This window comes from Tympanuchus pallidicinctus, unplaced genomic scaffold (genome assembly GCF_026119805.1).
Source record: "Tympanuchus pallidicinctus isolate F22 unplaced genomic scaffold, pur_lepc_1.0 scaffold25, whole genome shotgun sequence".
Lineage (NCBI taxonomy): Eukaryota > Metazoa > Chordata > Aves > Galliformes > Phasianidae > Tympanuchus > Tympanuchus pallidicinctus.
Window position 1 is genome coordinate 6,901,236 of NW_026294742.1, and position 27,917 is coordinate 6,929,152.

The 27,917-nt window shown below is 40.2% G+C and overlaps 1 protein-coding gene across 3 annotated transcripts; it reads right to left on the reverse strand.

Moving 5' to 3' along the window:
* Positions 1-17: 17 nt before the first annotated feature.
* On the reverse strand, positions 18-27,864 carry SMAD5 (SMAD family member 5). 3 transcript variants are annotated; one of them, XM_052689586.1, is made up of 7 exons: positions 27,726-27,864; positions 10,670-11,198; positions 9,565-9,816; positions 8,756-8,875; positions 7,914-8,135; positions 5,159-5,415; positions 18-4,054 (listed from the first exon to the last, which is right to left on the reverse strand). In XM_052689586.1, exons 2-7 carry the CDS (start codon positions 11,070-11,072, stop codon positions 3,911-3,913), a joined length of 1,398 nt encoding a protein of 465 aa, XP_052545546.1. In that variant the 5' UTR covers positions 11,073-11,198; positions 27,726-27,864; the 3' UTR covers positions 18-3,910. The 3 variants fall into 3 exon arrangements, with proteins under 3 accessions (XP_052545546.1, XP_052545544.1, XP_052545545.1); XM_052689584.1 differs by having other exon boundaries at positions 10,670-11,273; XM_052689585.1 differs by lacking the exon at positions 27,726-27,864 and adding an exon at positions 20,029-20,188 and having other exon boundaries at positions 10,670-11,273.
* Between the last annotated feature and the right edge of the window lie 53 nt (positions 27,865-27,917).

A 27,917-nucleotide genomic window follows, 5' to 3' on the forward strand; every position in this document is an offset into this window, starting at 1 on the left:
AATCAGAAAAAAATCTGTTGGTTTTTTTTTGTATGTTTATTGAAATACGAGCAGCAGAATGCAAAAAAAAAAAAATCTTTAAAAACATAACATAGCAAAACCTAGTAATTTTAAAATTAACAAAATAAAAAGATGTTTAGAGTTAAATGAAAAACCTCATCACTAGAACTGTGTTTCCTACAATGTAAACAAAAGCATAAAGGTTATGCTTGCAACAAACACAGAAGCAGGCTTATGGAGCAGCACAATAAAGCAAGTTAACGTTGTGATCTGATGGTTTGGTCTATTGATTCGAATTCAGGATGGGTTTCCTTCCTAAACAGCAACTTCACAACCACAAAAAGTCACATTTGTCTTCTGAAGCAAAACGTTTAGAAACTGCTTTGTTGTTTTAAGACCATCACTAGCTGTACTTTGGATAACTAAAACAATATACAAAAAAACCCCAAAACATTTCAAACTAAAGGGAAAGCTTGAAATATTTCAATGTCTGTCTGGATGTACACTCTAAGAGTATCTGCCCAACTGACAACTTACACACTGTAATACTGTGGGAAAAAAAAGCCATAGCTTCATGCAAAAAATGAAAGCATTCCAGTATTTTAAACAGCTCTACACAGAATCAGTGTGTAGGCCACTCCGTCACTGTTTCAGTTAATGGGATGTTTTGTTAATTGTCTCTCATCAGTCAGCCATACTAGAAGCTTTATTTTGGTCCTATAGATACGATAAACCAACACCAGCCCTCCATGAGTAACTATCTGATGTCTGATGTAATGAAACGAATGCAATACTTCCACAAGGCGCTGGTCTGACTGCCAGCAAGACTGATGCCCACAGAGGAGGAATATCCAAGATCAGATCTTATCTTAGTGACTATGAAAGGAAACCCAGAAAGAACTTCAGTGTATGCCTGTTCCAGGCTCCTTGCTGGTCTTGTCAAAGCTGTTAATTAGTGCTGTGTTTGATTGTAAGTAGAAACAGGCCTTAAAAGAAGAAAATACTTACACTTATAAAAGCCAAAACAGTTTTTGCTGCAGAGCAACACTTAGTCTAAGCTGGGCTATATATAATGCTTCATCTTCCACTACCACGCTACTGGCTGATTTCATTTCTCCATCCCTCCATCTAGATAAAGTGACTTACACACAAGCACGCTGCGACAGAAGCAGCAATCTCTGTTATCACTACACTTAAAACGTAATTAGTGTCAAACAGTTCTCATCCAACTTATCCATGCAGCACTATCTCACCTTTCCATCGGCAGCACAGACAAACCAAATGCGATCAGGAACACCATGAACCAGTAGGCACATCAACCAAGAAGCTCTCAAAAATAAGTCCTACTTAAAAAGAACAGAAAAGCAGAGCGTAGGCAAATCGTTTACTTGGTCTGCTCCTGCAAGCCTGCCCTGGCAAAATCAGCAGCCGCAAGGATAACCTCAGCACTGCATATATTACAGATCAAGAGTATGTACACAAGCACAGAAATGCCAGAGTACTTTAATACTTAATGACAGCATCAGAAGTGGGTTAGCTAGAGAGCACTGCAGAAATTATGCTTCATTGCATGGGTAGCCAATCTAACCACAATACAGCAGCTCTGACTTGCAAACACCTACTTCCAGCGCCCATTCTTCAGTCCTTTAGTCAGCCGCATCCAAACAAGTGAGCGGAGGTGAAGCCGGGTGAAAAACATTTTGGATAAAGCAGAAGCTTGTACCTACAACTGAGATCTTTCTTTGATCCAATGTGCCAAGACATTCATTTTAAAAGCTCGTCAAGAAAAATATCCGTAGTGTCAAATATACATATTCAGCAACTTGATAGAAGTCGGGCCCGGGGAGAGGAAAATGGGAAGCCTGATCCTGTGGCCAAGTGACTTTGCATCTTATTCAGTCAACAGGGTTGCTGTTTCGAAGAATGAAAGAGAAGACCCCAGAAGTGAGTGGCAAATATTGTTTTCCTCCCTTCTCCTGAAGATGCACATTCGCTTTAACACACATTGAAGAAATTGCTTTAAAAAAAGAAACAACCAACAAGAACAACAACAAAAAAAGACAACAAACCAACAATAAAAATCACCAAGTACTACAGAAATACCTGTACAAGAGAACATGAGGGTTCTGCAGAAGTGTTACAGTTTATTCCTTTAAGGCATTTCATAAGAAACATTTTAATGACACGTAAACAGTTTTTTTCCTTTATGACCTCTTACTCAGGTACCATATAATGCATGATTTCCACATTTGAGCAGAAACTGTCATTCAATAGAAGACAAAAGAAGTTGTGTAAGCAATCAACATCTCAGGATTGCAGTAGTTAACTGCAGCACATCTTTTAATAAGTGTTTGCATTTCAGAGGTTTCAGTCTCTCCCCCAGACACTGCACCCTGTCCTGAAAAGATATCCAGGAAAATGGAGGAGTTAAAACTAACAGTAGGTCTTTTTCTGCATGCAAATGGATTTTGTATAACTCACTTCTAATTCTCTTAGAATGTTCCTTCAATTGTTTTTACTTTTACAGGGGAAAAACTACGCGTATGTTACTGAGCTGATTTCTTTTAGTGTTTAGTACAGTGTTTGAGTAATACAACAGCAGAGGCAACGTAATTCCTTACAAAAAGATACATTTCATACTAATGCAGTCCTTGATTTCCATAAAGCTGCCAATTACAAGTATTCTGACCGAACACCTGTCGCTAAGAACAGGCTCAAGAATCACTGTTAGTCTACAAAAGAAGTGATTGCTTTTGGTCATTAACAACAGGCCTGTATTAAATTACATGATCTGGAAGGAAGAGCTTCTGCATTCATTTACTAATTTGCTAAGCCACTCGCAGCCTTCAAAGAGACTCAAACTCATACTGAAAGTGAATTAAATACAGTGTAATCACTAATACTGCATAATGACTACTGAGAGATTAAAAGGCTTAACACAGATCAATTCCAGACAGGCAAAATAAACAGCTAAAACACCAAAAAGAAAATTAAAAAAACAACTTACTCCTTCGAAAAAATAGCAAGGCACTGCCATTTACAAATACTAGTAGTGTTTATGTTAAAATAGAGCAGGGTACCTAAAAAGAAATAGGCCTTGGCAACCACATCCAAATGGCATGAGTGTAAGTCAAAGAAAAACAAAAATCACTACTCCAGAAACGTGCAAGATGTTTACCTTGTATCAGTTACTATTTAAAATGGTGGTTAAAAGCAATAGTACAAAACTGAAGTGGGAAAAGACTAAGAACTGCTATTCTGCATTCATATACAATGTGTTTATGACAGCATTTTCCAATAGACAAAGTGTTTTTACACCACTCCGACATTTGTAAAAAGTATATTTCATGTGTACATTTAAAGAAAGTCACATTGTTCAATTAGGCAAATTAGCCATAATAAAGCCTAATTTTCTTTATGACAGATGTCAAACTTAATTTGTTAAGCAACTACACTAAAAATACAGCTTGCAAGCTGGAGCTGCACATGTTCAAACGTTTTTATAAACATTAAAAAAAAACAACGAACTATGATATGTATTTATTTTCTGAAGTCAGTCTTCATCATTCTGCCCCTACAGGACAAAAAATAATTTCCAGTTAAGACATATGCCTGTTTAAATTCTACTCCAAGGAGGGGAAAAGCGTTCTGAATTTTTCCAATAGATTTTTTTTTTTTTTTTTTTTTTTTCCCTTAGGGCTCAACTGTCACTTAAGCATCACAAGAACAAATTGAAATGTAAAACTGCTCAGCTATACACAATGGAATTGGTCACAAAGGGATTTAAAAAAAAAAAAGAAAGTAAAACCATAAGATCCATTCTCCATATAGCTCACAGTATCCACGCTGGAAATTTCTCTAGAATTAGAATAAGTTCACTAAAAATAAGGCTGAAGATGGAATTTCAACACTATGAAACAGATGAAATGGGATTAAGAGGAGAACCCATTTGTGTAAGTACTTTATCCAGCCACTGGAGGGGCCCATGAAGATGAATTTCTATCCAGCACGGGGTGCTCGTGACATCTTGTCGGTGATACTCAGCTCCCCACCCCTACAAAAAATGAACACCACGTTATCAATCAAGAAAACATGCCTGCATCTAGAAATAACTGTACTGACAACTAGCAGAGAGTCATCATCTAAGGAATTTATCTGAAGTTAACTCAAAATCTAAACAATTCTTATCATCTCAAGAAAACAAAAATCAGCAGGTCAGAAAGGAGTGGCGGAGAAGCTGCACTCAGAAGCCTCAATCAAGTCCTCCCTGCTAGAGGCCCAGCATCACCATCCAAGTTCCTTTGGAGAGCAGGCTGCTGACTCCAAAGCGGTTCCTCGATTTAGCTACAGTTCTTTTCCACTTCTTCCTCCACACACTCCATCTGAACAGCATTTATCACAATTGGCAAGATAAAATTTCAACAATTTCAGAAAAGCAGCTCGTTGTATACTCAGTATTTAACAGCTGGGGTACCCTGAGGCAAGATCTAGTGATTTGTACTGACTTCAACAAGTCTATTTATATCTGTGGTATAAAGACTTCCTAGTACACTTCACTTTAACTCTGAACACATCATTTCAAGCTTTCTTTTTGGACAAGATGAAAAAAACCAACAGACAAAAAATCTGGATGGCACAAGCCTGAACTTCAAGCTAAATCTGAAACTGGCAGCCAATTTGAGGAAACACTACTATGAGAATAAATCTGTAATGTCAAACTGTTCTGTTAAACAGTGTATTTTCTCCATGTTGAAAATGCAGGTATGTATCTTTATTTATATGAAGTGTCTAAAGTTTGAACATCTATTCTGTAATCACTTATGCTCCTCGTTACCCACACTGGTTTTTTTAGGGGTTGTGTAGTTAGCTAGCTTTGCTCATTCAACTTCAGTGCACAAGTCCAGACCTCCCTTCGTAATTTAACAGTAGCTACAATGATTAAAATCATGTCCTGAATACTGAAGTAAATACAGGCAATCGTTAACAAGACAAGCTGTGCTTTTCTTGCATCGATTTCCCTTTCCATAATTAACCTTCCCATTATATTTTAAATTGAAAAGACTCGTATGAGGTCAAAATAGCTTTGTTACATTGGCACAGTCTGCTGAGTACTGAAATCCACAGTAAGCTTAAATGCCTCTCAAAATAATTTGTTTACCTTTACAAAACTCATTCGAATGGTGCACATTTTGGTGAGCTCATACACTGCTTCAAATCCATGGTTGACAGACTGAGCTAAAAGCTGAGCAAATTCCTGATTGTTAAAGATTTTCAGGCTGCATCCACTAGGAATCTTGCATACAGTTGTTGGATGAAAGCCGTGGTGGTAGTTGCAGTTCCTGCTCTGTACAAATATGCTGCTGTCACTTAAACACTCAGCATAGACTTCCCCACCAACATAGTAGAGATGAACTCCTTGAAAACAAAGTTTGAGAAAAGCATTAATTTTTTTTCCCCTCCAAAAATACAGTACTTAATACAATCCCCTTGAAATCAGAGGCAACTCAGTTTTCTGTCTGAAGAGCTTTTCAGAAAAGCTGTTTTGTCTTATGCCCACAGGGTAACAGTTTCTCATTTCAAAATACAAGCTTCATTACACATCAACCACTAGATGTCCTTCTCTCGTCAATTACAGAAGAGACAAAAAAAATCCTACTTCCACACACCAACAGTTACTCCAAGCCAGTTTCCTAGAGAATTCAGGCAGATTTTAAAACTGCAGCTTTATAAACTGGTAACTTCCGCCTATGGGAATTCCAACGAAATTCTCAGCAGCAGGGATAAACACAAATGTGAAAGTGTGTCTGCAGCCTGCTCACTTTTTTGGCACGTTTTATCAAGCAAAAAAAGATGCACGTCCAACCACCTGGACAACTTAACCAATATCAGGATTTACAGACCTTAAAAATCAAGGGAGGCCCTAGATTTGTCACCACTGTCTGCATTCAGCTATGCATATAAATTATTCCCTCCTCTGTTATGAATGGCTTACTAGAGCACTACATCTTATTCAACACTTATAAAAGCCACCCACTGATCCCTTCAGTGCTCAAACACAGACTCTCACTGGTACTTCAGTTGAGATTCCTGCCTTCTTTCTGCCAGACCTTCTCCCTTTCCTCCACCCGTCACAGTCACACACCTGAGATGCGGCTCACTTTGGTAAGCTTTCTGAAATGCCCTGCTGACTGCTCCATGCTTTGCCATACGAGGCTCCAGCAAGTCAACAGATGCCAGCTGATCTTTCAGACAGCAACAACTGTTGTGAACACTGCTAGATCCACTTGGGACTAAGGTGGGACAAAGTTCACCCAGAGGAACCACTGGCTTGACCTACTATAAGCAGCTGGCAGAAAATCTGGGGTGTGCAAAAACACATTTTCACTACACAATCGTGTTTATTTAAAGAGACAAGGGCAACTACCACCTGCTGCTAAATTCTTTTGGGTATAAGCCTACTGGGGGAGCTAAAAAGAAGCAAGATACATCCAGCAGTCTGAGAAGAATACTGGTAATTCAAAAATAATCCAGTGTATAATTAGAGGTCATTTACTCCTGCAATGCAATACTTCTGCAGAAAAAGCTGAGAAATTAGAAGCAAGTAACTTTAAAGAAGCAAAAAAAATCATAAGATTCTCCAAACAAAAGCCATAAACAAATAATATTGTATACCAAAACAATCTTAATTGTACTCAGAATTGCTACTGTAAAGCAAAGCTTTAGATTAATAATTAGTACTAAACACACAGACATTTTAAAGCTCCAGATTTTCTTGAGATCAATACTCCACAAGATTTTGGATCTAATTTAGATTTATTACCTTCTCCAGTGGATACGTAACATTTGTCCACTAGTATCAGCCACAGCAGTGACTCAAACCAAAAGAAGCTCACACAGCTTTTCCCCTACCTCCATTCAGCTCCCAAAAGTCTGCTGTTCTCACTTGATACCATTTCCTTTTCTCAGACAACGGAACTGCATCTACTTTGATATTCTAACAAATATTAAGGTGCATTTGGTTCCAGAACAACTGCAATTTTTTGCCATGCTTAATTTCTACCTAAAAGCCTTCTAAGAGACATTACAAGCCTTGAAGTTCAGCAGTATCAGTAATAGTGAGTTGTATCAAGAAAACAGGAGTTCAAACATAACAAATGATTTTATGTGCTAAAAAATGTCTCATACATGCAAGAGAAGGCAGGTTTTCTTCTCAAGGACTTAGTTAATTATGAAAAAGGAGGTACTCAGAAAAGGAGCACTGCATTTTAAGATAATTCAAGCACATTCCATCAAAGATGAACACTGTGCATCTCTACGTGCTATCAGCCAAACATTATGGGAAAACTAGAAGATCCTGCACAACCTGCTGTCTCCAGGAATCCCTCCCACACACAAACACACCCATGGATTCACTCAGACAAATGAGCCCTTGCAGTTTTACATTAGCACTTCAAAGTCTCGCTGCCAACTTATGCAAGATATTAACATACTGCAGACAGCAGTGTAATATGCTCCATGAACAGAAGAACCAGCACTCTGATACACTCTAAAGCAGCATGAAGTGTTTAAGCAGAAGATACAGGATTTCAGAAGTCCTGTGCGTTTGTCGGTGCTGAAATAAAGCTTTCTACATACAGAGTATCACTGACTGTAACAAAAAAGCCCCTACAACAACAGTTTGTAAACACAAGTACTTTCTTACATTACTGCTAAAGAAAAAGACATATGCAACTCCTAGATCGATGAGAACCAATCCACAGGGAAAAAATATCTTCAGATATTAGAGAGGAAGATAAATCACAAACTGTTTCAATATCTCTGCACTACGCTACAATGACTACTCATAAATAAAACCAGTAACAGTAAAAGCAAGGATTAACTTTGTAAGTGTACAAAACAGAATGAAACTTCACCTTTCCCAATATGTCGTCTAGTGTTCTCAATGGTTGAGTTGCGATTAACATTTGAGAGCAAACCTAAGCAGAACCTGTTTTTATTATTGGAGGGATCTGTAAACCCATCTACTAAGACACTTGTAGAAGATGCATGAAAGGCCTCCCCAACACGATTGTTCAATTCGTAATACACAATCGAACACCAGTGTTTGGGTTCTTCATAGGCAACAGGCTGAACATCTGAAAACAAGCAAAATGGAAATGGCAGTTTACATAAAATTTAACACATCACATCTGAAACTGTAAGCATTTCAAAATACCAATAGGTAAGTAACAACTTGGTCAGTATTTATGATGGGCAAGAGCAAGTCTTGATTAAAATCTTAATGATTTTAACTTACTTTCACACATTTCTGCTAGACCATTGATTTTGTTTTCCTGTTTTAAGGCAGATATTAAGCAAAAAGAAAATCCTACACAAAAGATTCAGATGACTGTGATATCAGGTGACACATGATTCTTCTGTCTACATTTTCATTTTCAATTTTTTTTTAATTATTGGTATTTTGGGTCATAATTTTCAGAGCCCTTGTGCATATACAATTCTGACAGCAGGTAAAAATAGCAGCAAATGAAAAAGTTCAACTTACACTAAGCCACATTACACATTAAAAGCAAGAGGCAGATGAGCACAGCAAATTTTGTTTCTTAGTTCTTGCTGTTGCAAATCCTTTTTTGTTTTGTACTGCTTCAATTTACCAGCACAGATTTACTGCACCATTTGAAGTTATACATTCAATTTGATTACGAGCATTAAGAAGCCAAACAAGGTTACTTCTGCATCATACTATACAACTTACCTCTGGTAGATATATTTGGCATGATTTGAGGGATCATTGTATTGCTTGTGTCCATAGACTGAGAGTTATCCTGCCCCATTTGATCATCAGGGGGCATATATGCAGGAGGTGGAGTATCAGCTACACACAAGAGAAAAAAAAAGAGCAAATAAACCTCAACAACGTAGACTATTTATTTCTGCGCTTTACAGCTGAGTTGTAAACACAGTAAAACAGCCTTCAACAAGAGAGGTTAAAACACCTGGTCTGCAGGAAGCTGCACACAACAAGAGGAGGGATACTATGTAGAATGGACACTAACAAGGCCTCTGAGCTCCTGCAAAAATGTATTCTTTAATCCTTTACCTTCTCAGCTTTATAAATCACAGCAATAACCAGGCAGATTCAAGACCTTCTTTCCTTTGCTCTTTCCATTTAGTTCCCACCCACCATTATTTTCAAAGTATTTAAGTCTCCTATTGAGAATTATTTTTTATTTCAGTTAAATGCTATATTTAGGTATTCTCCAGAGAAGAATATTAATAAACTTTCTGCTTGGACTGTTCCATCTGCTTTCTCTCATTGCTAGATGTTCTTCTAAAGCACACATCAATTATCTTATATTGAAGCTGTGCAAAGTATTTTACTACTACAGTATACATGACAGAGAACGTTTGGAAAGACAAAACAATGACAGTCAACTCCGACCAGCAACAAAACTAGGATTAAAATTCCTTAAAATGCAAACAAAGCAATTTATTGTAAGTATCACAGCAGCTAAGTACTGCAATAAAATCTCTCCATTAAGTTCACATTTAGGCTGTACTTACCAGGTAGCTGAAATGGACTAGATGGTCCAGAGCTAGCTGGGGAGCTTGGGTAAGTGCTGCTGGCTGGAGAAGGTGGATAGGGACTGTTTGGTGAAATGGAAAATGGAGTGCTGTTGGGCTGCTGGAAGGAATCTGGAAACGTCGCATTATGTGGCATGTGTGGTTCATTGTGGCTTAGGTTCCTGAACTGAACGAGTAGACTGTGCTGTGGATTGAATTCACTGTGTCTAGGCACTAACACTGGAGGTAGAACTGGAAAACAAACAAAAAAACCCAACCAAACAAACCACTTAGATAGAAGGAAAAGGATATAAACAACGTGCAATTTTGCTCACCATGAAAATTTCAATACCAATGTGCATGGAGGAAAGCATTAATCTGTTGTACCACCAACCCCTCTCTCTGTATGAAGGACTAACACTGCAATCTTGCAGAAAAACAGAGCAGAAATACACTTACATTTCATGCAATTGAGAGCAACTTTTTAAATTACAAAACACCAAAGCAGTTCACATGTAGTGCACAATAAACTACTGGTTTAGAAGTGTAAAACCCACTCTGCGTATTACAAAAGCAGTACAGATGGAAATTCAGTCCATATTACTAGTCAAACTACACAGCTACATCTAAACCTTTTCATTGAAGACAAAATATATATATATATATATATATATATATATATATAATACAATACGTAAGTATTGCTAAATTGGGATTTCAACCTTCAAATTCAGGAGTACCGAAGTCTGGAATTCAGACTTCAAGTGCTAAAGCACGTGCAGACAACAGTCAGTTGCAACAGAGATGCAGAGACTTTTGATCACTGCCTTCCTTCTTTATTGCAAATGAGGACTTTGCCACTAACTTTACAGGTAGCAGTCTTTAAAGATCTGTGGGAAAGCCATGCTTTACCATAAGGAAAAACAGCTGGTATGGAATGGACAACGTCTCACCATAACCTCAGAAGAAAAAATTCACTTTTGAAGATGTTATTCTTCCAAACCTCCTCATACACCAAGTTAGGTTAATCGTATGGTACTGATGCAAAGAACATGTGATTCCTGGGGATTTTATTTGTTTTTTTGATAGCCACGCTCAAACATACCTGGGCTCTCCACCCTCTTATAGTGGTAAGGATTGATGCAGACTTCCTTCTGTTTAGATCCAAAAGGAAACTCACAAATATCCAATGGCTTCAGCTCGTGATGGCTTTGTAGATCAGGCCAACGCCAGACACGACAGTAAATTACGTGGGGAAGGCCTTTTCTGTGAGAAACCTGAAGTCGTCCATCTAAAGAACGAGGGATGGTAACACACTTGCTGGGCTGTCCTGGACTGCTCAAAGCTTTCTCCAGTTCTTCCATAGCACCTTTTTTCTTTTTCAGCTTTTTTACCAAAGCATCGACAGCTTTTTCTGCCCATTTTTCCTCTTCATCTCCTTGTTTCCAGCCCAACAGACGCTTTACAGCTGGGCTAGTAAAGGAGAACAAACTGGCCATTGACGTCATTTGACACACGTCTTCAAAAGACTCGTTGGGTTTTGCCTTTTTTTTGTTAATTCTTGTTTTCAAATAAATGTCAGTGTATACCAAAGGCAGTTATTGCCACTGGTAAGCTGTATTACTTCTTGGACGCTGACAAATAAACATATAGACGTCAGTGATGAAGTCTTCACTTCAAAAATAACAATCAACTCTTCCAACTTAGCTCTATCAAGAAGACAAGTAAACAAGCAATTAGTAAACAAGTAAATAATAACGTAGAACAAAAAAAAGATACTATTAGAAGAATGCTCACTTTAACTCTAGTTGTCGTAACAAACCTCCTAACCTACTAGAATCTCTGCCTAAAGCTGAATATAGGAAAACATTACCAGAGTTCCCATCTATTCATCTCTAATAGGTGAGAAAAGAGACATTTAGAGGATCAAAGAGACTGCATGGCTTCTGTCAACATTAATGTCCAAACACTTCTTCAGAAGGAAACTCCGAAAGGAGCTGAAAACAAACAGGAAACCTGCTTTAAGATATTTGTCTTATATCACAGAGCTTCACCTGAAGATACAAAGCTGCTACCAGAAACAAGCAGAAGTCATGGTGGAAGCAGCAGGATCCACAGACACTGCTTCAGAGAAGTAATCAGCCTTACAAATAGATCTTTATTTCTGAAAAGGAGAAAACACTACAGCTCAAATACCTGAGCTCAAATTAGATACTCCATCATTTTTAAAGAGCATGAAGCCCCCCAAATCAATCCCTTCTGAGCCATTCAGAACTGCGGCCAATCTTTTCAGCTACAGCTATTTTTACGCTGCACTTCCTTATATCTTCTAAGAAGAATATTTGAAGCACTGGATATTTTTAGCTTTTGGCAAAAAAAATATAAAAAAAATAAAAAAAATCGTTTTCCTTTCCCCAGAAAAGAGCAGGGGGGAGCACGGCAGAGCAAGCACTGGATATGTGACCTTTGCTATGAACTGCCTTAGAAAGGAGAGAAGAAACAAAACAAGGCTGTGCACCCCAAGCAGATTCATGAATGGTGTTTTTGCCACTCACCGGCTCTCCTGTACACCCTTCACACACCATCCCCCCTCCCAAATTAAGGAGTAACGATGACAAGAGGAAATGATGTCCTGTGGCAAAGAGCTGATAAGAACTTGTAAAATCTCTTGTGAATACTAAATAAGCAAGTATAGACAATGAGCAGCTGGCAAAAAGCAAGAGCAGAGCTAAGAGAAAGGATGTCAATAACAAAAGATGCTTCCTTTCTTGCTACAGAACTGCCAAACAACATTGTCTCTCAACTTTTGATAAACTGCGGTGAATTAAAAAACCTAATGGACCCTGAAACACCAAATGTGCACATAAGTGAAAAAGGGCTAACATGAAGGTCTGTGAACCTTTACTCTGCTTCCCTTCGATTCCTGCATTTAATTAAGGCTATCTTTTCCCACCTTTGACTGAGTTTCTGATAAGGCTTTTCCAAGCATTTAGACATTTAAAAACACACTTAAAGGCATGGATGGGTACCTTAACAAGAATAACAGGAACAAAAAGGCTTTCACTAACCCTACTCATTTACTGTACTTTGGTATTGCACTGAGAGCTCAAGCCCACACCAAACTACATAGTAAGCAGCTCCAATAAAAGATGCAGCACACCCCTCTGGGCCTCATTTATGCTGTCCCACATACAACCATTCCAGATTTTATGCCACAGAAGGTGAGGGAAGTGGGGAAGAGAACTAAAGACACTCAGCTGTGATGAAGAGTACAGGTTTGAAATTTTATAACCAACCTTTCACAGGAAAAAAAAAACCAATGCACCTATTTCACTCCTAGCTCAGCCCCACCAGCACTTCTTTGATTCTTCAGCTTTTCAGTAATACAGAAAGAAACGGAAGATAGCAACAAACACAATGAAAACAAAGAGAAATTAAAAAGTCTGATGTTTCCCACTGCCCCACCTGGTCCTTAGAAGAGGGCACTGCAAAAATGAAAAGAAAAAAAGCTTTCTTATTTTTTTTTTAAATTATGTTTCACCGACTTTCTGAAGAAATCAGGACATGGCCAACCTCCAAGGTAGGTTTAGTTCCCTAGGATAGTTCCACATGAGAACCTTTTCACCCTTCAAAGTAACAGAAATACATAAAGGGAGATAAACTTGGCCAAAACCAGACTAAATTTATTCTTTTACTGTGATAAAAGTTTAGCGTTCTAAAAAGTAAAAGCTGTTTATGGTCACAATTAAATAACTTCCAAGCCTTGGGTACATTCAATAGCTGCAAGATTTCAGAAGCTGCTCACACCCCTACAAAGGAAATGAACCCACCTAGAATCTTAGGCCAACGAGATGACAATTAAAAACTGCTGTTTTCTAAGTATGCTTTCAAAGAATTGTAAGCATGGAGGCAGAAATCCTGCTGTTAAGTTAAGCTCCAAAGACATTTCAATAAACGCCTCTTAGCTCTTGCAGCTAATCTATTCCATTACAACTGCCCCATCTTCTATGATCACGTGCATTTTTCTTTCCTTCAGTATTTCAAATGCAGTAGGACATGCAATAGCAAGGAATGAAATTTTGCAGGCTGTATATCGTTTCAACATCATTTACACACGACTATACTCAGAATAAACAAGCTAACTGGAAGCAAAGAAAGCTGCAATAGCTCTACTAAAGCAATTCCCTACAGTAACTGGTACTTGTAGGGCAAGTCAAGAGAATTTTGAGAAATGACTTTGTCTCTGTAAACATTAATTAAAGAAAAAAATCTGCTCTCAAAACTTTCTGTTAGTCAGAATCCCGATCAAACGCAAAGCCTAGCAGCACAAGGATTCCTGAAGCAGCCTCACAAAAAAAATAACAATTCTACATACAACCACTGAAAAATGATAGTGCAGAAGCTGTAAATGATACAAATGCTTGCAGCAAATTCACACCAGCCACCCATGCTGCTTTCTAGACTCTTCTGAAGTGCATTTTTACCTGCTCTAGAGCAGCGTGGGGAAAAAGAAACCCAGCAACAAACTGCTGACAGGCTTCCAGAAGCCTAAGTGACACTGAAACCATCGTCATAGGCCTTTGAGAAGTTTGTTTTGGAACAAAAAACACTGAAGACTTATAGTTCTCTCATTAAAAAATACCAGAATGGTATTAAAAAGATTCATAAATTATTTGTCGACAAAGTCTTCCCTTCTTTGGAGCCATTTAAGGTCACAAAGCATGGGTTTGGGCATTTATGCACAGGAATCAAAACATTTTCACATAGAAGCTACAACTCTTCAGGAGTTTTAACATTTCCACATGAGGTGCATAAAGCACATTTGGAACATTTACTTGCACTTGATACAATCCCAGCACCTCATGACTGACAGCTTTCTATATAATCATGACGTTTACAAGCTTCACCAGATCATCTACATTTACAACCAATTTCTCCCTAGGTTTTAGACATATGCATTACCAGCAGCACAACATTGTAAGATGCGAGAGCAGAAAAACATGCTTTGAAGAGTGACATTTCCCTTCATAGTGTCTCATAAATTGCTCACACTGTTGTACCTCAAGAATCAGCAGGCAATAACTTCCTTAGGTGGAAGTAGAATGAGAATCTTAGTTGGAAACCATGTTGCAGAGTACAGTACTGCATGAGATGGCTCGAGGGGGATCTGAATGGATAGAAACTAAAGGTAGCGGGGGCTGCATCCCTTAAGACTTTGGGGCAGACATTGCTGATACTTCCCACTAAAGAGTAGAGCAAATGGAAGAGAACTAGTTGTGTGAATCCCTTCTTAATGCCTCATCAAGCCAACTAACTACAAACAAAGCAAGTTAACAGCACAGCTCACCAATACTGGTAGTTCTGAGCATCTCTTAGACTACTGCCTCCTATTCCAAACACAGAATTTCCCAGCTGCAAGATCTGAATTTTAAGTACCATTAATCAAGTAGTCCATCACCCCATAAGAAGCATAAATTGGTTAACAACTACATTATCTTCCTTTCCTGCTGTCAACACTAAGCGTGCATTTCAAATGCACAAGTGTTATTCTTTTCCAGCCTAATTTACTTGTTTGCAAATTAAGAAAGCTTCCTGTAGCATCATACTCAGTCTGAAAGCTGAACTTCACTGCACATGATTAGAAACTGCTTGGAGACTCAATTTCATAACATAAACAAACCAGCCCTTCTAACCAGTCCCACAATTGGTAGTTTATTAGAATTGCTTCAGACTTGCCAGTCCAAACTGTTTTGCAGTCAGTTTTTGTGCCTAACCAAACTGACCCCTTCAACCTCGATATGCTTCAGTGTTTGAAGTCCGCGCACATACCAACACCCCACATGCACAAAGAGAAAGTTCAAAACCCTCAATTACAGCTTGTTACAATATATCCAGCCATCAGTACATTCTTACAACTGTTCAAAAGCACAACCTGGTACGTCCACCTGGTTTCAGTCAGATCTTTTTTTTTCCTTTTAAATGCAATGGCATTAAATTAGTCCTTTCTTGAGGACAAACATGGTATAAGCACTAGCTCCATATTTTTCCCCTGCATACTAAGGTTAAAATTAATCCTCAGGTCACACTTAAGAACTTGGGCAATAATTCCCAACCATCACCACAGCTTTGGAACACAAAATATTTTCCTTTAATTATCCTATGCGACAGCTTACTCATTAAGAATATTATCAACTATTTGTTTAATTCACGTCCCCTGGGGTAAGTAAAAGATGAAAAGAGATTTTATGGAGGATACCAACAAGGAACTTGTGGTATTTCCATCAGAACTGGACTTGTGTATCTAAGGGGACATCCAGTTGACTGAAACACTGCTGCTTTTATACTAGCACAGGACTTGTTTGCTTTAAACATGCCTCGTAAGGCAATGCATTCTAACTAATAATACATGTAAACAAGACCAGAAAAGAATTGTCTGATACCTTCAAAAATTTTATTAACTCTGACTGGTTCCCCGAACAAAAAAAAATGCATTTATAACTTCAGACATGACTTTCTCACACAGTACTTGTTCATTTCCACATCTGTACAGCATCTAGCACAGCTTAAAAAAAAAATGAAGCATGTAACTCTTGTCAGCTGAGAAGTATTTAACCAGCACTCTTCAAAGAAACAAAAATGGTGAGGCCAAGCCCAAGATGCAAGTAATGAATGCAAGTACATGGCAGAACTGATATCATAAAAACCATGCAGCTCAGATAACAAAGGTGATGATTTCGGTTTTTCTTAGTCTTCTTATAACTCACTGAAAAAAATAAAATAGAACAAGTGATAATAAGTGATCTGTATCACAAAAGTGGTCCAAATACAAAGAGCTCACTAGAACCCCACAGCATTTCAAAGGCATATCAATTTCCAAACGATGCCAAGGAAACCACAGGAGAAAATGTGACCAAAGAATAGAAAGTTGAAAACTCATTTTGCACCACAACAAAAACAGTTAAAGAGTGACACAGAGTGGGGGAGTCAGAAGGAGCTAAAAACCAGCCTTTCCAAGCCTGGAAAAAGGTAGTACCTATTTCTTAACACATTCATTTAGAAAAGAAAAATCACGTGCCTGCATGGGCCTGGTGTCTGAAACTGCTCTACTTGCACGACTTCGCAGTTCTCAAAAGTTTCAAACTCAACCCAAGAACCAGAATCCCTCTTCTAAGTATTTCACCAGAAACATTTGCTCTCTCAGCTAACTGGCATTTTCCAACAGAAGCGTTATGCTGAAAAATGTCATCATCTATCATAGGAAGTACTTCTGACAGTCAAGCCCTCACACTGCCTCATATTTTTAAGGATATTCAGGATCTACTGTAACCACAGCAGATAACTACAAGCTGGCATCCCTTTCTCAATTAAATTCACATACAAGGACATGGTTACATTTCACTACATGTGACAACAAAAATTTATGCCACTGTTGGTAGACAAGGCCAAGCAAACAATGTTTAAAATGGACTCAATACTCCATCTGGGAAAAAAAGAAGTGGGAAAAATTGGACATACTTATGGTCATACCTATGGACACACTTTCCAAACGCCCTAAAATACATGCAGAAATTAACAAAGCTTTACAAAAATTCGGCTGCTCATGTAAAGGTCTTCATTCAAGAATAAAATCCTAAACACTGCCACTAAATATGTGAGTTGCCAACAAAAAGCCTGAAAGCAGGGGCTACGGACATTCATAAAGCTTTAAAAGATAGGAAAAAAATAAAGTTGTGTGTGAGTGTATACACTTCCATTCCAACTGAACTGCATTAAGATGGTGACAAGTTTACAAAAGCTACAGGATTTGGAGGGGACACTGACAATAGTAATTCAGCAAGCTTTTTTTCCCCCCTTGCACAGAATGAATGAATGGCGAAGTATTCTAAATTTGTCAGTTTGTGACATCCACTGACCCAGAATTCAGAGACACTACCTCATAGTTGGTGGATCAGTAGCAGCAATTCTGACAAAGATCCTCTGTCAAGGATGACAGTCCTGGCAGGCGCAGCCTTGGTGGTAGGTCAGCAGGGATACAGACTTGGCAGACGGCGTCCTGCACCTTGCCAACCCACGCTGGTCAAGCACACTGAAGTGCCAGCCAAACTTTTCTACGTGGTCACAGGAGCACCGCTGAAAAGGCTTCCAGAAAACAGCACAGGAACTTGCACTGTGACTAATGATAACTGCTGAAGTCCTCAACTACTGTTCAATTTGTCTGTAATGAGTTGTTTATCGGTGTTAGTCGTGAAACACCTCAAGTGTTCTCAGCTAACAAATATCTTTTAATTCTGCTCTCCTTCAACAAAACAAACCAGCCACTATAAAAAAATTATCTCAAGACCTTCCAAGAAAAAAAACACATTCAAACTGATTTTTACAAAGCCAGCAGAGACAGTAAAAGAAATGTGTCTGAATCAACATGAAGGATTTAACTGGCAGCGAAGGAAGGAATACAGGCTTGTATTGAATTGCCACAGCAGTATGGCTGCAGGTACACAGTTTGGCAAAGGCAACAAAGGATTTTTAAGAGTTTTCTCTAGAGAGTCATAAACAGAACACAGAGAACATCCTACTGAAATTAAAAGTGTCCTCTGGAGCATTACAGATCACTGCATAATTTTCAAAGGCCATTAGACAAACTACAGAAATATAAACTACACTTAATAGTGCATTAGCACGCTATCTTGAGAGATGGAATTTCTTCCAGCTCAGATAATGTTGTACCATCCTGAAAACTTTGCTAAAGAGATTATCTATTCAAGCTGCAGGATGAAGAATTGGACTTCATAACAAGAACCAAGAAGCACAGGGCCAAAGCTACAATTCCTTCAGGTTCATCACAGGTTAAAACTCTGAACCTCCAACAAAAAGGACCCAGTGCAGCTGCATGCAGCACAATCGCTGTACAGCCTTTTGCTGTGACCTTTTGTGATCAAGAGAGAAAAAAATGCAAAGGAAGCCACTCATCCTCTTTTTCTATTTCTCACCCCTACCACGACTGCCCATCTTGTGCAGTTCCTGGGCTTCCACTAGGAAATTCTTTTGGAAAAAAAGAACAAAACAAGAACATTCCTTCCTCAAGTGTATCTTCTCCATATTTTAAAGAAAACTAAAGGTTTGGGGACATGAACTCCAGCAAAAACAAGGTTTGCTGCGATTTTGTTTTCAAAAATAAGTGCCATTAAGCACTTACCAGCAATTTCAAGACCAAGGGAACAAAATTTAAATATCAGATGTAAGAGTAAACCACTATCAAACAGTAGGGATTAAGACATTAAATTCAGCAACACCCTACACAGAGCGCTCAGAAGTTACAACACACACTAATTATGAAACATCTTCAATTAAGTTATTTGCTTCTTCTATTAACTTCCAGTACCAACAGCTGCCAACTTCATAAAGTATTACAGCTTTTGAACAGCACGGGCACGTGACAGTGAAACGTCTGCACCATTCTATCCTTCCTCTTCAATCAGATTCCGATTCCTCAGAGCATTGGAAGGACGCTCTGTGCACAACTCCCATCATCGAGAAGCACAGCACACAGTACCAGCTTCATTCCTCACAATTTTAAAGCCACATATGGCAGATAAATTACCTGAAAATTAACACAGATTTCATCTAAAGCCACCACACGCTGACGATCTCATTTCCCAGCCCAAAACTTACAGCCTAGTGCTCATGCTAACAGTTATTCCTCACAAGTTTAGTTATAGCAGAACACTCCCATCACTCACTGAATGCCAGCTATAAACCCAGATTCCACCTAGAGATTCAGCAACTATCACTGAGCCTGTGGGAAATCCGTTCTCATTTCCCTGAGGCTCACTGGATTTGCTCAAACTGCTATCAGAAACTCCATTAGGAGGACACCGATCACTTGATTCCCAGTCTTGTGCTTTAACCACAAGACCGTATTTCCTCCTATTAACTTTACAGCCCTCAGAAAACAAAACTTGCCCTTCTCCATCCATCTTTTGCCAAGCAGCTGGCAGTACAGGCCGAACTCTGGGTTGGAAAAGTGTGCCTGCAAGAAAGTGCCTGCAAGAAAGTGCCTCTTAACCAAAGCGCTTGGAGCACGGGCATTTATCACTCCACGCATTCGTTCGTCCGGAGTTTAAGACCATTTAAAAAACAAAGTTTCTCGTATATTTAAAACAAACAAACAAACACGAAACAGCCCATCCTCTCGTTAGCACTGCAGCACCGCGTCTCTCCATTCAGGCACACAGCAGGGCTGCCCCATCTCCCCCCTGCCGCCTCCAACCCGGCCCGGCCGCCCCCCGCTGTCAGCGCGATCCCCTCAGCGGCCTCGCGCACCCGGAGGGCCCCCGCCGCCCGCCGCAGGGAACGGAAAGAGGAAGAAAGTTTCCCAGCGGGCCGCGGCTTCCCCCCCCCCGCTCACCACCAGCCCGGCCGCGCCGCCGCCCCCCCACGGGCTGCCCTCGGGGCGCCCCGACCCACCCGGCGCGAAGCGAGGCGGCCTCCCGGCCTCCGTCCGTTAAAGCTGGAGGCGGCGGTTGGGCCTCTGCCGCCCGCTCTCAACAAAACTTTATGCGGCACCCGCGGAGGGGACAGCGGCGCGGCGGCGCCGGCGGGGCCAGCGCCGGGACCCGGATGTGCGCGAAGGGCGGGGGGAACCGGGGCGGGGGGACGGCGCGGGCGGGATGAGGAGCGCGGCGCATGCGCGCTGCCGCCCCGCGCGACGGACGGGAGGAAGCGGACGCGGCGGGAAGGGCCGGGGCAGGAGCGCTGAGGGGGGGAGGCGGAAGGGCTCTGTGGTAGTCGTTCCCAGTAGCCACTAAATAAAATCAAATAATAACAAAAAAATTCACATCCAAGCGTTCACGTTTTGTTGTCCCGAGCGTAATTTACCTCAAGATGGAGGAATAAAAAGTTTTCCTTGAGCTCCGTGCTGCCCCACACGAACCTCTTGGAGAGGAATGCAGAGCTGAGGCCTAGCGAAGGTCGAGCCAGGCACGCTGCGGGACGGGAGCCAGCCCCATCTGCTCCCCAGGGCCAGGCACCGGCCTTGTTCTGTGGGATGTTGTGCGTCCCTGAGCTTTATGTGCGGCTCTGAGCTACAGCTTACAAGTAGCTGGATCTCATCGTGACCGTAAAAGCGTAAAGATCTGGGATAACCTGTTAGCAGCGTTAGGAACGGCTCCACAGACGTGTGCATGCACCAGGACTTTCGTACAAAAAAAACTTATCTCGCAGCCCCTGCTGCATGCTGTGGAAATGGCTGCTGCTTCCTCCCAGCTCCGTGCTGAAGTGCAGAGCAGCTCACGGCACAGAGCTGCTTGGCCAGCACCTCCTGCGAGCCACAGCAATGCCTGACCTTGATCAAGCACACTGCCAGCTAACTGTTTATCTCGTGCCATTTTAAACTATGTAAATCGATGGATACAAGGGTCTCAGGTTCCAGACCGTGACTTCATCCTTTCAATTTTTGACATTCCCGTCAACAGACCACAGAAGATAAGAATACCAAAACCCTTGGTTTCAGCTAGAACTAAAGAATGTGCATAATTCCACTGAAATCAATAACAAAAAAAAAAAAGAGTTTTCCATGCAAAAGCCTCTTAGAAGGACAGACTGGCAGGGAGGCTCTAGAGACTTGCACGGAAAGGTGTGCTCTGCACTGCAAGTTGAACTGCTCACCAGAATGTACTGCCAAGGCCCAAACTGACGGCACTGATAAGCTGAGAAGCTTATCTTTGTGTGGGTAAAAAGAAGATGCACAAACAGAGCAAAGACTTTCACACTTTAGCCCACAGAGTGATTTTAAGAGGAAACTTTCTACAGGAAGACTACTAACTAGTTCATAATCCAAAGGTGCCTGAAAGGAGGCTGACCAGAGGTCTTTTCAGACACTTTGCTGAGCTCAGCTGAATCCCAGCCTGATCCACTACATAAATTTCTAGAGAAAAGTTACTTCCTGTGGCAAAAATATCCCATAGGAAGGATATACTAGGCCAAACCATCATTTCTATACAAATTTTTATCTCTTGTAGGACACGTAACTACACCAACTTCCAGCCATTAAAAATCTGTTCTATCAATTGTATCCAGAGTGCCAACTGAATCTTGGTACTAAAAAATTACTGTTTTGAAAAAAATGTTAGAAACAGGCAAATGAAAAGTGATTGCATCTAGACATTACATTTTGTATGTTACATAATTAAGCCAGCAAGAAACCACATGAAACGCTACGCTTTATTTATGTAACTTAAGAAAAAAACTAAACAAAAGGAAGGTAAAGGTTGTAGAAATGAGAAAAAGAATCCAGTGAGCCAACTTCAGTGAACTGAAGTTTCAATTTCAAACATGTTTTCACTTTTAGGAAATTATTTTCTGTTTCAAAACCATGTGGCTTTTGATTGTTTTTAAAGCCAACAGAAGTTTTTAGCACTGGCGTACTCTGATCAGATCTATACAGAGTTCAATGAATAGACCAACAGGATATCTCAACTAAAATTTATGACAACAGTGAAGGTGTATGGCTTCAGTCTAGTTTAGTGAAAGAACAGAGCTAACCTCCTTTGGGGACTCTCATGCATCTCTGCACCAGCAATTGTTCTCCTCTGGCTAGGCAGTCCAAAATATGGGACAAAAAAGAAACAAAAAACAACTGTTGGTCTTTTTCCAAATCTTTTGTGTAACTTAATTAATAAACCAAGTAACAAACAACAAATTGGCAGCAGGCATTTTAGGTGTTGTTCATGTGCCAGCCATCATGTCTCCACAAAACAAAATGTTCTCTTATTAAAAGAAGTTACAAAACAGTTGTATGTTGTCAAGCAAGGCTGCAAGGCAGAGGCCTGATGTGCTTCCTCCTACAGAGGTTCTAGAATTCTAATGACCAAGAACACTGCAGGTGTGCATGCAAGCATATGGGAGAGGACAGAGAAAACTGCAAGTTTTCTAAAACTGAGTTGTGCAAAGTTCTCAGTTTAAAACTACTGGCAAGTCAAGCATGTCTGTTTGCAACACACTGCACTTGGCTCTTAAGCACAATATATTTATTATTATCCTAGTCCAAAACTGTATAATCTACCAGCTGCAAAAACAGCTTTCCTCTTCTTTGTCATTTTGTCACAGATTACTGACTCTTCTAGTCAGTGGGGCAGCGTAAAGGCTAATTTACATTTACCATCTAATGATCCAAGACTGTACACCCTTAAGGTGACAAGAAAACTAACACCACTTATGCCTGTCTACAATATACATGGTTTTTGTCACTTAAATCTCTACTGCTGTACTTCAGCAGGTGTACTACGGTAACAAAAAGCTCAATAAAAGGCTTGCAGCAAGTAGTCTCAAGGCATCCTGAACGTAGTTTCCAGAAATCAAGGGATTTTATGAATTCAGGAAATTCGTGAATTTCATAACTGATGAATCCATCAGTCCTCTTTTAGCCCTGGCAAACCTGGTGTCTTCAAAATACAGACATGCAACTCCGATCATCTCAGGAAAAAATAACCAGCTAACCTTCTTATTACCTCAACAATTTAATTATAATTGTGTGTTCAGATTCCGCAGAGACAACTGCACACATCTTTACGCATTTCCTCTGGCTTTGTAAAATCAACTGAAGTACAACTACCTGTCTCACATTCCTTTGCACACAGCCTAATGGCAGTGAGGACAGAAAACTGTCTTCTCATAAAACCTGAGCTGCTGTACATGTTTATGTTGGAGCTAGCTGTAACCGTACGGTCTGATCAAAGTACAAACTAATCAACTGAAAAATTGCCCCACTTTGTATCAGGACTTCCACGGCTGAAAAGCAACCACAAAGTTCAATAAGTTTCTTAAATTACATTATTTTGATTTTCTCGCTACATTTTGAATATGATCCTTCCATTTGTTAATAGGATTTTTTGTTTGGTTTGAAAGAGTTTGAAAATCAAATAGATTGCTTGAATTATAAGGAAATCATCTTGAAAAAAAAGCTTTATTATTATGAAACTTTGGCCTTCCTGTCACTTCAGAGATGACTGCATTATTCAAAATGATTCTCAGACAACTTTCTAAATTGACGTGAGGGGGGAATTATTTTTTTTATAACACATACATTCAAAACAAACAAACAAAGTCGCTGCGTCTCCACCTGCACTGAGCATTGGCAAAGCCACTTCATTGCTATGTTTAAAAAAACCCTGCAGTGTGAAAGATGATTTGCGTATTTAAACCAAATCCAACTCAAAAACAGAGTGAGGGGAATTGGATAGGATAGCTCCTGAAAGTTACACTCACAGCTGTCAGCTGGGAAGAAGTGGGGGGGAGGGGAAAATGCCGTGAAAGGAATTTTTTATTTATTTATTTCTTTTATTGGCAGTGAAGAGAGGAACGTGCCATCCCTGTTTGAAAATTTTCAGGGTGGGAAAGGCTAAGGAGGGGCTAACATACTATACATACCTTTACATGCGTTTCTGAGGCAGAAAAAGAGCGTTATGTTTAAGCAGAGCCAGTGGAAAGGAAGGTAATGTTCACACTGGCCATTTGGTCCTCTTAAATAACCTCACAACGTACAGCACGCTGAGTGCCAGCACAATGATGGTAAGCGGCTGCCTCACAACAAGAAAGCAATACAAATGTTGTGTACATCACATCACACATTTAAGAAAGTTACATCTAATTGAAAAAAAAAAAAAAGCTCGGTGTCTGGATGAAATATATTAGAAGTGTTTATTTATGAGAAGTGTTTAAGCCTTTGGTGATGTGGGCTGCTGCAAAGTTACGCTAGCTGGCTCGTGGCCATTCAGTTCCCTGTTATTGTTACAGCCACACTTCTGGAAATCTTACGTTACTCAACTCACAAAGCAATACAAAGAAGGAGAGGGAAGGATTACTCTTGTTTCCTGAAGCTATAGATATAAGACGTTAACATGGAATTGTAGATCAGGGAGGGCAGGTAAGCCAAAGATACACTCCTAAGCAAGTTTAAAGCTGCCAGCTTTTCTTAGCTAGACTGAAAGGATAAATGAGATCAAACAGGTAACTGAGTACTGCTACATCTCTAAGACGTTTGAAACAAAGACACTGTGTAGAGGTTTTGTCAATTCAAATCAACATTGTCTTGTCACGCTCTACAGAATAAAAATGTGAATATCTTAGAGATGGTATTTGAGATGACAGATCTGAGAGTCAGCTAAAGGTTCAAAACTGAACACACCATTCAACTTATAAATGTCAAAAGACCTGACAAAAAAAGTCAAAGTCCTAAGAAGGGCAACAGAACACTGTAGGAAGACTAAGATGCCTAAGAAGTAATCAAGAATAGAAGGCTTTGCCTGAGAACCCTGAGACCTGTTGCAAAGTCCCTATCAAAGCAGGAACCCTTTACCACTGAAACCTGTGCACAGCATTTGGCTAAGTTCAGTCTGCTTCTCAGAAGGGGAGGCGGAAACCTTCCCAGAGGAATGGAAAAAATGTCCCAGCTGATTAACACAAAGTTATACATTGCCCCCACAGAAGAAATGATAAATAAAAGAATGTAAAATGGTACAATTCCTTTGAATATTCTTCCAGTGTTGCTGCTTTTCTAGACTATCTCCTAGCTTCCACTCATCATTACTTCGACAGTAAATAGACACACAGTACTCTCACTCCCATTCTTCTAAACCTGTGAGGTTCAACAATTTCCAGAACATAACCTCACAATAAAAGAACACCTTTTGGAGTCTGACCCTCACTGCTCAACTCAGAGAAAAGACAGCCTTCACCTCTTGCAAGCTGCCTGCAACAACCTGGAGACAACGGGGAAGATGTAACATCATATGATCACTGAGCTTTCTTTTATGTCAACCGTGCTCAATATTAGCTACAAATAAAACTGTTTTTATTATTTTTTCTTGAAGATTTACTCACCTCCCCACCACTTGCTTAACATCCCTCCACTGTCAGCCACACTTGTGCACAGTCCTCCAAGTCACCACCTCATGAAAAACTGAGCATGGCCTCGGTTATTCCCAGGGTTTTTTTTACTCCACAGGCCAAGCTCTGCCTTCTGAGTTTGCTCCCTTCTGAAAGTGATTGGAATTTGAGTGGGACAAATCCTGTCTTTGGGACAGTGAGGAGATCAAACATGCAAGCTCACATTCAACACAGCCATCTGTTGAGACAGTCATGAGCTGGAATTCCATTTCTTGTAGTGAGAGTTGGGACCAACATCCACAATAACTCAGCGCTGAAAACTTGTATTTGTGGCTCCATGGCCAAAACCACAGGGAAGCTATTTTTAACACAGCGGAGCTCTAAATAGTGGAAGCACTGAAAATTTAGTTCGCATTATGGCCCAAATTCTTCTCCTGGTTACACCCACTCTATGGAGAAGCTTGAATACTATAAACAGAAACACTCTCAGAGATTAAAAAAAAAAACCAAAAATACCCCCAACTCTTCCTTATGAATAAGATCAGCATTTTAAAGTGAAGAAAGGTACAGCATGTCCTTTTAATAAAATGAAAGGAAGGGAAAAAGGAGCAACCTGAAATAGAAGGGATCTGTTACAATAATTATATCTATGATAGTAAAGATAATACCTCCTACTGTATATGCCAGAACAATACCTATGGCTAAATCCCTCCAGTCATTATGCAGATACTTTTGGCTTAGACCAGTCAAGAGGACACTGCGTTTTATAATACCTAGACCTAAACTTAATTACTCATAAGACAACTTCCTAACAGCACCTTATCACCCGAGGATTGCACAGCACCAATTAGTGATGGCAATGCAGAGCACTAAAGCTCTCCCATGGAGCAGCTGAGAGGACCTGACTTTCTCCTTCTGGGTACGTTGCAACAAAAACCAAAGCAAAAAAACCTCAAATTATGCCATGCCAGGCCTTTAGAACTCATGTTTAAATTTCGTGGCACACTGTGGGACACACTTTTCCCCACCCTCGTGACCAAAAAGTTGGGTTTCATACTTTCCTCTACAGTATCAACATCCACATATACAACTGGAATAATATCTGTCATAAAATAAAAGCGCTACTGGTCGTAGCATGGTGCAGTGTTGAACAGCATGTCCTAAGTTATTTGCTTCCGTTCACTATAAAGATATTTCCACTTTTTTTTTTTAAGAACAGAAATTAAAACTCGAGGGAGAAGCCAATAAGATGAGGTGATCACCAAGCAGCTTCTCACAACAACAGGCAAACGTTATTTTTCAATCACTACTTTATCTCTGATGGGACTTCTTCCACTCTTCACTGCCCTCTGACATACATTTGGAAAGTAAACACAGGGAAGGAGATCAACATTTGAAGAATACATTTTCAACATTATATTTCTGCAAATCTGGAACAAGTTGGCCTTACAGTTACAATGGCAACACCTCCATGTTTCACACTGTTGAGGAAAAGTTCATTGACTTTTTGCTCCAGCTGCACAGATAGGGCCCATTTAAGGCACAGTCCCTAAAATAGTTCACAACCCAAATTACAATTCACCGCATCTTGGGAATGACATTTAGGATTCTCGAGGCGCTTTCCGATCATTTTTAGACCGTGAATATAACTTCAGCTGTCACTAAGTAGGTTTTATTTTGTAACAGATTTTATCCTTTGGAATGTTATGTTTGGATTCAGCTGCAGAAACGGAAAAATAAATGCTCCAGTTTGCTTAATCAACTGAAACATAACTCCTAAAACAAAGCTGAAACGTTTTGTCCTTTAATGTTCATACAGCAGCCCGTGCTTCAGCACGCAGACCCCGAGTTAGACTGGGAAGTCCCCACGTAGGTTTGGGAGGGGGGTAGGAGAAAAACCTTTCTCCCTGTTCTGACTCCATTAGCGTAGTTAACGAGAATTCCCCGTCTCCGCGCACATTAAATAAATATTTAACGTGTCAGGATTTAATTGGAATCCCAAAAGTTAACAATAGCTCTGCTATCGGCGTCGCTATCTCGGGACACGTCTTCGCAGGCTTATATTTAGATCTCGGCCACCTCGCCCGGCTGCATCGCAAATAGGACAGCCCCACTTAAAAAAAAAAAAGAAAAAGAAAAGAAAACAACCCCCCAGAAAACCCCCCTAAATCAGTAAAATCTGCGAACTTTTATAAAGTGACGCCATTCCTGCTGCAAAACTACCCCACAGCTCGGGGAAAACCAAAACAAAACAAACGAGCAAACGAACGTGGCTTTACCTTCAGAACATTACTGCCGCTCCATGCTCTGCCCCTTTACTTTCGCACTAGCTGCTTCCCAGGCGGTCGTTGTTTCTCTCCCTGTTTTCTCTCATCCCGGCGACTGCGGGGCGAGGGGCGGAGCTGCCCGCTGGGCCCGGGGCTCGGCAGCGCCGCTGAACGGGGCCGGAATGGCGATAAACGGGCGCGGGA

Excerpts from the sequence above, each read along its gene's own strand:
- SMAD5 (XM_052689586.1), bottom strand. The coding sequence starts at position 11,072 with ATGACGTCAATGGCCAGTTTGTTCTCCTTTACTAGCCCAGCTGTAAAG. Across the intron at positions 8,876-9,564 it reads TAGTCCATTTCAGCTACCTG|CTGATACTCCACCTCCTGCA; the intron begins GTAAGTACAGCC and ends TCTTGTGTGTAG. Across the intron at positions 5,416-7,913 it reads TAGACGACATATTGGGAAAG|GAGTTCATCTCTACTATGTT; the intron begins GTGAAGTTTCAT and ends TTTGTTTTCAAG.